Genomic DNA, 10573 nt, shown 5'->3' with positions numbered 1-10573 from the left:
CGCCCGGAAAAGGGAAATTCCAAGCTTATCAGATCACACAGATGCCATATCCAGCTAGTCTTGAGCATTCTCTTCTTCAGTTAGTGGCCTAGTGCGTCATCACTTTTGCAAGATTAGTCTGGTGTGATTCTGATTCGTCCTTTGTCAAACCCACCTCCTGCAACCTTTCCTCGCGATAAGGATTAAGGAGCATCCAGCTGACGCAAACTGTCCACGTAGCATAACATTCAGTTCAGATTACCAAATAGATGAACTGGATCCTGACTGCAGCGGCATCGCTGCCTCAAACATACTCTTGTCAGCTCTTGGACCTGGAGCTCAGAAGCTCTCAATTGGGCTCTCTAGGTCCATTTCGCAGAAGAATAACCCCAACAACAAATAAAACATGACGTCCAAGTCCAACACAAGAGGCCGCAAGAAGACGGTGGAGCTTTCTCTCATCCTTTTAACCCGAGGCCAAAATATACATACAAACTATGTATCTTGGTCAAAGGAGCAACAACTACTTGCTCCCGTCATGTTACACATGATTTCCTCTATACAACAAGGGGTGTGGTGCTGTAGATGACAGAACATAACACAAGGTAGGATGAAGCACATTCTAAAAAAACCAAGCTGGACGTCTCGGCCCTTCATGCAGGTTTACATCAACTTGTCATTACTGAAGAGAGCCGATCGGTTCCGCACACATTGTACTTGTCGTACACTTTTTCCCGATTGTCATTCCACCATGATTCTGCTTGGTGTTCTCCAAACCTCCTACGGCTGCAAACAACGCTTCCATATCAGAACACAATGTTGTTCAAGGACGAAAATATTTCAGCAGATACAACCACGGGCTACCAAACCATGCACATGAAGATATGTGCTATTCAAAGGGGGGAAAACTCACTTGTTCTGAATAAGTAACGTTTCTTACCTGAATCGTACTCGTTTCAACTCTTTGGTTCCGTCACGAAGAGAAACTAGAGTCAGGTATACTCCAGGTTCATACTGCTCTATCCACTCTGCTTCAACTTGATTATTGGGGGAACCTGAACTTCTCATGTTCAAGTTGTTTAGATTTATCTGGAACCTGTCTGTTTCCTTCCGGTCATGATCGTCTGGTCTATGACGATACCCAATAGTCCCTCCATTGGCCCTCTGCTGCACAGAGGAGAACTCTCTGAAACCGTTGAGGTGTTCACCCCTGCCCTCTTGTGGAACCATGACTGTTTCATTGTATTCACTTGCATGATGAACTTGGGGAGGTAATCCACCAAACCGAGCAGACGCAACAGAAGCCGGAGTTTGGGGATACTGAATGCTGCTAGGGTCATATCTCATCTGGTTCTCTCTTCCAATTTCAGGCGGTAAAGCACCCATCAGGCGCCCATTCTTCGCATCACATGCTCCTGCAGGAAGCCTTTCAGACATTTCTTTTAGCTGCCAAAAAAAGAAAGGAAACATGACAAGTGGTTTATATCATCAGCCTCAAGTACTGTCCAAGACATGAAAAAACAAACAAGACCAAACAAAACATATATGATATAACTGCTAAACATTCCATTGTCTCGACGTAGCTTAGGGGAACTACAAAATCCAAATGCTTCACAAAAGCAGATAAGCTACAAGCACACAGCCTGGGTTTCCAACAGCTGTTACCATTGCAGTCATATAGTGCAAGATAACATAACTGAAGAACACGGTGCTAACACCAGCCCTTGGGTTGATAATACTGTGCAAGATTTAATGAGGAACTTACCTGTGCTGTCAGTGATTTTATGACATCTTTGGCAGTCTTCAATTTGGATGCTTCCTCAGTAGCAAGGGTCATCGCTTCATGGGCTTTTGCCTCTGATTTCTGCAGCTCAGCATCTTGCTGTTCACGTTCCTGTCGCAAGCTATTAACCTGATCCAAGAACAAGTATAAGAACTCTCTCTCTTGATGTTTTCAGACACGACACAAGTATAGGAAAAGCATACCTCTGCTTGTAGTTTTTGAACCTCTTGCTTCAGAAGTTCATTTGCATCCCTAAGGCTCTCCAAGCTTTCCGAGGACAGCGAGCTGGAATAGTTCAGATATGGCATCCTCAAAAATGGTAAAGTAGATCTTGAGTCATAAGGGTATTGATTAGCCACTGTATATGAGTTCTGGAGGTCAGGTGCACTGATGAAAGGGATGTCTTTAAGCTGCAACGCTACTGGAACTTGTGAAGTGTAGTCAGACTTCTTCGTCTGCTTAGCTGCCTTTACATCTAAACTCCTAATCATATCTGAGCTACTGGATGGTGCAACTTTGGTAACCTTTGTGTCAATTTTCTCAGCCTTTGTATCACCAGGTAAACGGGGTATAGTATTTCTACTATAACTGACACCAGAATCCAGAACTTTACTTAATTTCACATAACATGAATCACATACACGATATGGCTTCCCGGGATTAGGAGACAATGCTGCTCTTAAAGCTTTTTTTGAACTACACGAATGGCAGTGTACTAAACCACAGTTGTAACAGTTGTGCCTTTTCCGAGTGAAACCAAATGGCTGTCTACATGCCGAGCACTGAGACTGCTCCATCCCAGAGACCCATTTATGTTGGCAAATTGCAGCTGTAAAGCCTGATCCACAAGCAACACGTTTTACAGACCGATCCCTCAAAGCCTCAACAAGTGTAGGCACTTTGCGATCTGCAATATCACCATGACCCAATCTTCCATTTGCACCCTTACCCCATGTGTAAACTTCGCCAGCATTTGTCAATACTGCAACATGATACGATCCACAAGCAACCTCCATAACACCGCCACCCCCAAGTTTTTCTTCAACTAGGCGAGGATACCTTCCATCATTATTTGGATTACCAAGCTGTCCATACACAGAGCTTCCCACGGTAAAAATGTGTCCTGAAGTAGTCAACCCAATTGTAAGAGTATGACCACATGCAGCCCTATGAAAGTTGTAATCTATCAAAGAAGGCACACAAGTTGGTTTCAGTTTTGAAGACCTATCACCATGCCCAAGACGGTATTTGTCTCCATCCCCCCAAGTGAACAGCTTTCCAGATGAAGCATTTGACTGTGAAATGATAACCTCAACAACAGCAGCAGTATGCCACACACCACAGGAAACAGAAATTGTCCTCAAACCCTTCAAAGATTCCACTTCCTTTGGATATGAGCATGATTTTCGATTTCCATGACCCAAGACTCCAAATGTGCCATCACCAAATGTGTATAACTTTCCAGAACTAGTTATCAAGGCTGTATGCCATGTGCCGCAAGATACAGTAGATACCTGAAGACCATCCAGTGGACCTGAAACTCTTCTCGGGATCCAGTGGCTCACGTTACTACCATGACCAAGCAGCCCTGCATTGTGTGTAGCATCTCCCCAAGTGTAGAGATCACCAGTTGCAGTGACAGCACAAGTATGGAATTCACCACAAGCGATTAGTTCGACGTTGCAGATAGATAATGACTCAACAAGACGTGGCTGGAAAACATTTGTTCCAACCCCATGAGCAAGACGCCCACTGCATTCTTCTCCCCATGTAAATACCTCTGCCTGTCTTGTAACAAGGGCAGCATGTTTCACACCGCAAGCCACATAACTGACATCAAGCATTACATTTGACTCTAGGGGCTTTGGTACAAGAACATCAGTAGTTACGCCAGGCGAGTAAGCACTTCTATCGGACCCTGATCTTGAAGCAGTATCACAGATGACTTCCCCCCATACATAAATATCTCCAAACGATTCAGAATCTTCACCTCCAGAGCCATGGCTGGATGTGCTAAGGGCACTGGAAACACTGATTCGAATGTCTGAAGAAGAAACACTTTTCACTTGCATATCTGACACATCAGTCCTTTCTGAATATGTGTATTCTCCTGAAGAGCGATCCTTGGTAGAGTTTGCAGAGCTCAACTTATTCTCAAGGGAATCTGACGTGAAAGTAGAGCTACTGCTTAGGCTACTTTCTCTTGCACACTGCAACCAATGGATATGAAAAAATGATTAGAATTCAAGCACTATAAGATGTAAATACTGTGATTTATCTAATTGAACAGTATAACAGCAGTAGCACACAGACAAAATGTAATTAGAAAAATAACATGATGCAATATCAGCAATGTGCTACAGACTATAAGATTGCCTACAAATGGAAACCAACTTGCTGTCATATGTTGTGTGTCAAACTCTAGGGATAGCTGATAATGTCACCTTCACCTCCAACAAATAAGTTAGATTTAGGTAATGTCTAATTCCCGAGAATTGCAACTAGGCAAGCTGTGATGAGGTCAAATAACTCGAAACAGAAGATCCATTGGATAGCCATTGAAACCGTGTTTCTTTTCTGCTGTGGTTACTGATTAGACATTTGTTGATGTATGCTAGTTCTAATATTATTTTTTACCGAAAATGTTCTAATGGTCTCATACTGCATACAAGTACAAGAATAGCATGTGAGAAATTTATTTGAGCAACCGAAGAGTCAACAAAGAGCAACAAAGAATCTATCAAATTTGAGTCAACAAATAGTAGAACATGATGATAAGAAACAATGTGTCAGATAATGATATGAAATATATAGACTATGAAAGTAACTAAACATTGATGAGAAAAAATGTGTACACAAGTGAACTTGTTGAAGCATAAGAGTTTACATCAAAAGAAAGACCAGCATTTCGTATTCCATCTATGTGTTGGGCCTGAGATCCATGCTGTCCTGGAGATACCAAGGCACTAAGACCAGTAAACCAAGCCTCCGCCTCGACTTTATCCTTGCAGATCTTTGAAACAGGATAGGACATAAGTACATGCCATACAATTGGAAAGGAAAGATAAGTTAAAGTGATTATCATTATAATACCAGATCAAGAGACCGCTTGCCATCATTATATATGAGTGAGAAGGATAAATGGTCCTTTTCAGGGAGCAGAAAACGTTGGAAAACCAGCTGAAAAGAATACATGCTAACGGGTGAACTTTTTTTTTTAAGAAAAACATGGGATGAAGCATAAAAGGATTGCTCAAACCTTCCTTACCGTTCTTTGCCCTGAGAGAATCCTAGACACAGAAGCTAATTTCAAAGTTTTCTCTTTGTTACTTGAAACCCAAATAAGAGTTGATTCATCCTGTGGAGAGCAGAAAAGGAATTTATGTATGGAGAGTAACTGAAGGAGCAGGTCTACCTCTCCCAATTCTCATTCACAAAAAAAATTCCAACAGTGCCATTTGTGCTACAATGGTTTGAGGCATAATTGTGCAGTGCCATGAACAATAAAAGGCTAAGATTGACATATAACAACATACACATATGGACGGATAAAAGAAAAACATTCTAGACACCGTGATTGATCCAGAGCATAAGCTGCAGAGAACTTACATTTGATAGTCTGAAGGGAGTAAATTTTGGCTTCCCTTTGCGACCGTATTTAAGCAGCTGGGTGCCTTTCTTTAGAGCAACAAGTGCCTGCAGAACTCATGAGGAGGAACCAAGAGTTGTGAAGAACAGTAACAGGCGCGGATTATGGACAGAACATTAACATATATTTTTTAGGGCGTTTCCAAGAAACGTGCTTCCTAGTACAGCATTGGCTGATTGCACCAATGCTATTGGGAAGTTCCAGGAGTCTTCCTGGCTTCTTCCCTGAAAACAAGAGTAACTAGTGGGAGTGTTCACGTCATCGCATTGTTTTCTTCATTATATTTTGGTATCATTTACGCCAACATGTAAAGGAACAGCTGCAGCGTAGTATGTTTGGCCAACATCAGGAATTTGGTCACCTCGAAAAGATCCAATATAATGTGGATCGGTTACAGGGAGAGGAGATAACACTGGCATAATAGGACAGAGGAAACAGAGGTATATCAGTATATGCAGTTATTGAAAGCTGTTGGACACAACACAACAACTCAACATGGTGGTGCTAGTCCTAAGTCCTAACAAGGGGCATGCCAGCCCTGGGCCAAGCAAGCAGTTTAGAAAAGCCTAGAAATTCAAGTTTTAATTACTTACCCCCCCCCCCCCCCCGGGCTAAATATTGGACCCAAAACCTTAGGCACTCCCCTCCCCTGAGCGCCCGGTTGGGTCTGCCGGGCGGCGGCCGTAGTGCCGCAGTCCCCCTCCCGCGGCCGCCTGGGCTCCGTGAATTGGATGGGGATCCCCGAAGAAGTGTACAAGGGAACGGGCCAGCATCAATGTCGGAAGGGAGCTGCCATGGCCGACTTGGCCGGAAGCTGCATCCAATGCGGTCTAGGAACTGCAACTGCGCAGGCGTAGATGCAGCCACATCCCCGAAGCAAAGGTCTGAACTTGGCAATAATGAATCACACAGCATTGCCATTTGGGGCCTAAGGCAGAACACATAAGGAAACAGCAACGAAATTGGGGGGAGGAGGAAAAAGAAAGGCAAGAAAGCGGAAGAAGCGGCGGCGGCGGGTGTAGAAATGATGAGAAGTAGTGAAATGGAGGGGCGGGTGCTGACCTTGTCGATGTCTACGGGATCTGCCATTCCATCGGCGTCCTCCGGTCGTCATGGAAGTGCTGGGCGGGCTGTCATGGAAGCCTCCCCCTCCCTCCGACTCCGAAGGAAAAGGATTGACCTTGGACTTGGAATGGTGGTGTGCAGAGAGCTCTGCAGCTGTGCCTGAGGCCGGGCGGTGTTGGTCGGCGGCGAGGCGAGGGACGGGGCCGGCAGGCGAAGAGGGTAATGAAGTTGGTGGTGGTGGAGTGGTGCGCGGTCGTGCGGGGATGGAAGGAAGACGGAGAAGACTGCTCTTAAACAAAGAATATAAGATGGGCGAGCCGAGTTCTGTTTATTTGACGCCGCCTCCTCTCGGCTGGTCGCCAATGGCAAGCAAGCCCGGGGCCGGGGGGAGGGAGGGAGTCCGTTGGGACTGACAGATTGAGACTTTTCAAAGTGGAAAAAGCAGCAGTAAAAAAAGAAAAAGAAAAGCTGCAATACACTGCAGTGCAGTAAAATCTGTGTGTGTCCCTCTCACGCACACTTTTGGATTGGAACGAGAATGAGGGGGTGATTGGGCAATCATACACTGCAGAAGCCGCAGATGAGCAGATGGAAATCATGGAGGAGGATTGGAGAAAAACAGGAAGATGGATGTTGCAGAAATATAAGAAAGCACAGGCATGGCAACAAGGGTGACCAAAACTGAGGCCATGTTTAGTTACTCCCAATTCCCAACTTTGACACTATGCAAAAAGAAGATTCCCCATCACATCAAACTTGCGGTACATGCATGGAGTACTAAATGTAGATGAAATTAAAAACTAATTGCACAGTTTTGTTGTACTTTGCGAGACGAATCTTTTGAGCCTAATTAGTCAATATTTGGACAATAATTCACAAATACAAACGAAACGCTACAGTGTGCTACAGTGCTGTAACAGTAATTTGGCACCTCCCAAATTCTCCAACTAAACACGGCCTGAACTGCTTGCTGGTCCGTGTTGAGTTCGTGTTGATCAGAATTCCAATTAAAATAAAGCAGCAGGTAGCACTAACAAAAACTCCACTCCACCAAACCAATCCACCCACCCAGGAACCAACAGTTTCGTTCCTGTGCTCTGCAGCTCATCACGTTCACGCCCGGGCCAAGAACGGAACAAGGGAATGTTATTAAATTTGTGCTTTCTCCTTGGACTGGGACCTGGCATCGTCCTGCTTTCTTGTCGCTGTCGTCCTCCTGTCCTGTTCACGACCTCCCCAAATCGCCCTGGGAATCCAACAAAAGCAAATTACTCTGATAACGTTAACGCTAGCTCATTCTTCTGGATGCGGAGTAGTAATTTTTACGTTCCAAAACAAGATAGATGATGTTGATACAGTTGACGGTTAATTTTTTCAAAGTTGGTCTGAATGAACGCACACCAACTCTTCCTTCCTTTGGCCTCCCTCGAAAGAAGCACCAAATCAAATCCTTGTCAGGATCCAGTTTCATGCTCTTTTGCTCACATCGCCATCGCATGGATCTCCCATGATATACGGATACTACACTAGACACGGAGAGATGATGCATGCAATGCAAGCCACCGGAAAAGAAAAAAGAACACAACAAGAAAGTAACTAAGAAAAAGAGAGAGAGAGAGAGACACCAACCTATATAGCAACTAAAAGGTTGAATTGAGGAACGTAACATTGGATCACGAGCGAGTGCTACACTACACTAGCGACCAAACCAAATGTCCTGATTCCCGTGCATGCATGCTCGTCTAATTGCCTTGCTTTTCTTCTGTCTCAGAGTCACACATACTGCCGCAAAGATCAATCAACGTCAGCTGCCTCGGGATCTGCAAGAATATACACTACTTGCCTGCCCTCTCCTCCTAATCCTATCCTTGCTGACAAACAGCATGGCCCAAAAATCCAATACATCCAAAGCAGGCTTGCGCTCGCTCGGTTTCCCAAGTAATCGGGGGTGGCTGGCGTGCAGTGCATATCCCATCCATGCATGTCCTCCATTATCCCAGCCGGAGACGGCCGGGCCCTGCCGCCTAATTGTCGTGTCGTCTTCCTTGTTCCTTCCTACCATCACCTGCAGTAGCGCTACTACCTTCTCTCTCTCTCTCTCTCTCTCTCTCTCTCTCTCTCTCTCTCTCTCTCTCTCTCTCTCTCTCTCTCTCTCTCTCATAGCGTGCTTAATTTGATTTGGACTGCTATGTATGTAATTTAGCTGCAGGTTTTGTCCCAGCTAAGCTCTTAGTTAGTGCTTCTGCATTACTGCTTTGTTTATTAGGAGTAGTTATCATCATACGGATATGAGCCGCACACCACAAATCATCAACAAGGTCTAGCTAGGTAAGGTTCGAGCCTTCGAGGAATGTACAGCTCCAGATCCAGCGTGGTTGAATGAACTGATGATGCTATCTAGTGCCTGTCACATCACCTCGTACTCACCAAAGTTGATGGAATTGCTGCTTTTGTCGCCGACCAATGCACCATGCTGCCATGCATGGCGGTGCTATGATCTTGTGTCTTTTATGTGAGTATTTGTACAAATGATAAAAACAATATATATGTTTTCAAAAAAAATATCGTTGGTCAAGGTATTAACAGTAAAAATCATGGAGGTTAGTAGTAATAAAACGTGTTTGTGCTGTCTTTTTTTTGTTTTTGGAAAATCAGAGGAAGTCAAAATCTACCACAGCACCCAAGCAGAAGCAGGGCAGCCTGGCGGTCACCTGCACCTTACCTCCATGCTCCACGGCCTGCGCAAGCAAAGCTAGCTTTTGCCCAGGTTCGTTCAGTTCTTGGTGCCCAGGTTCGTTATGTTCATAGCAATGTTTCCTTCCGGCGCAGCGCATATATGCGTAGGCGTCCCATGCATCCATGCCCAGCAGGTCGACCTCACCTGGATGGATATGGATCGGTTCCCTTCCCTGGACCCTCTGGGTGAGCAAATGCTGTGCGACGCATCAAATCTGTCAGCAGCCATGGCCATGGCATGCATGGTTTCCAATCCATTCCTCGGTCTTGGCTCTGCCTCTCTCTGTTTCATGTCATGTGTGGCTCTGGTGCACGCGTACAGGTAGTCAGGCACAGGCGGCTGCAACTGACCGCTGCTGGACCAGAACCACGACCACGACCACGATGAGGCGACGACGACGAGCCCCCTGGGGCTGGCCGGGTGGTCCCTGGCTCCTGCCGCCCGTCGTCGCATCTTGGCAGCTTGGGCACGCAAAGCCGCCGAGGAGCCACTGCCAGGCCTACCGCCTGCCGGCCGTCGGACGTCTCTGTCCGTACGTCCTAGTGACCCGGCCAGCTTCGCTCAACAAGGCTTGCCAGCGAGTCTCGGACATGGCGTCGGTGTAGCTCAGTCAGCGTTGATGATTCTCAACAGCACATCCGCCTACTGTACGGTGGAGCACAAAACCTGAGTGAATGCCTGAATAATCTGTGTAAACAAAGTCGGCCGGCAAAGGAACCAATAATGGAATCGAGGAACGTAGAAAGAAGATGGCATGGCGGCTCCCTGTTTTCCGGCAATCTGCTCCGTCAGCCGGGACCAGTTTGTCAGTCAGTCTGGGCGTCCATCGGGCCCTTGCCGTGATCCCGTCTCTCTTGCTCGCTCGCCCCTGCACCGTACCATACTTCCATCTGAAAGCCGGATGAATGATCTTGAGAAACCATCTCTCAGGCAGCAGCATCACTGCATGGGCAACTGTAATAAGATGAGAGCGACTTGTATTGCATATATGAGCGCTGGCCGCGTTACCAAAAAACAAAGTTTGGCCGGCCACAATCAGCTGAGCACACCTTCTGATGAGCACACGTGAAAGCAAGCAAGGAAACTCTACACGAGGGACATAGAATGCAAGAAAGGCTTGTTGTTGTAGGACAGCCAACAGGAATTAATAAAAACGCCATCTTCTCTGACGCTGAATTGCTTTATGCAGCTTTATTTGCAGGGCGTGCTAACATTTTTATACTAACTAAAGGTCCCCGCGCTAATAGCGCGGCTAGATTCATTATAATTGAAACCAAAATTTTAACTCTTCCAAAAACATGATGACCGACTCACATACTTTTATTGATAGTACTTACTAAAATCATTTATCATATTTCAA

The 10573-nt window shown here is 45.7% G+C and overlaps 1 protein-coding gene across 1 annotated transcript; it reads right to left on the bottom strand.

Moving 5' to 3' along the window:
- Window positions 1–409: 409 nt before the first annotated feature.
- Window positions 410–6782, bottom strand: LOC101771832 (PH, RCC1 and FYVE domains-containing protein 1). The gene is made up of 9 exons (XM_004959934.3): window positions 6474–6782; window positions 5372–5458; window positions 5031–5120; window positions 4856–4942; window positions 4650–4775; window positions 1966–3972; window positions 1745–1891; window positions 920–1425; window positions 410–765 (listed from the first exon to the last, which is right to left on the bottom strand). Exons 1-9 carry the CDS (start codon window positions 6498–6500, stop codon window positions 648–650), a joined length of 3195 nt encoding a protein of 1064 aa, XP_004959991.1. The 5' UTR covers window positions 6501–6782; the 3' UTR covers window positions 410–647.
- Window positions 6783–10573: the final 3791 nt, after the last annotated feature.

This window comes from Setaria italica, chromosome III (assembly GCF_000263155.2).
Source record: "Setaria italica strain Yugu1 chromosome III, Setaria_italica_v2.0, whole genome shotgun sequence".
NCBI lineage: Eukaryota > Viridiplantae > Streptophyta > Magnoliopsida > Poales > Poaceae > Setaria > Setaria italica.
The sequence above is the reverse complement of the archived record's forward strand: the minus strand, read 5'-3'. Positions and strand labels throughout refer to the sequence as shown.

What these genes read in the sequence shown, in the direction of transcription:
- LOC101771832 (XM_004959934.3), bottom strand. Translation starts at nt 6,500, where the DNA reads ATGGCAGATCCCGTAGACATCGACAAG. An exon ending in GCAAGCGGTCTCTTGATCTG is followed by an intron (nt 4,776 to 4,855) that starts GTATTATAATGA and finishes CCTGTTTCAAAG; the next exon opens with ATCTGCAAGGATAAAGTCGA. An exon ending in TTCAAAAACTACAAGCAGAG is followed by an intron (nt 1,892 to 1,965) that starts GTATGCTTTTCC and finishes TTCTTGGATCAG; the next exon opens with GTTAATAGCTTGCGACAGGA.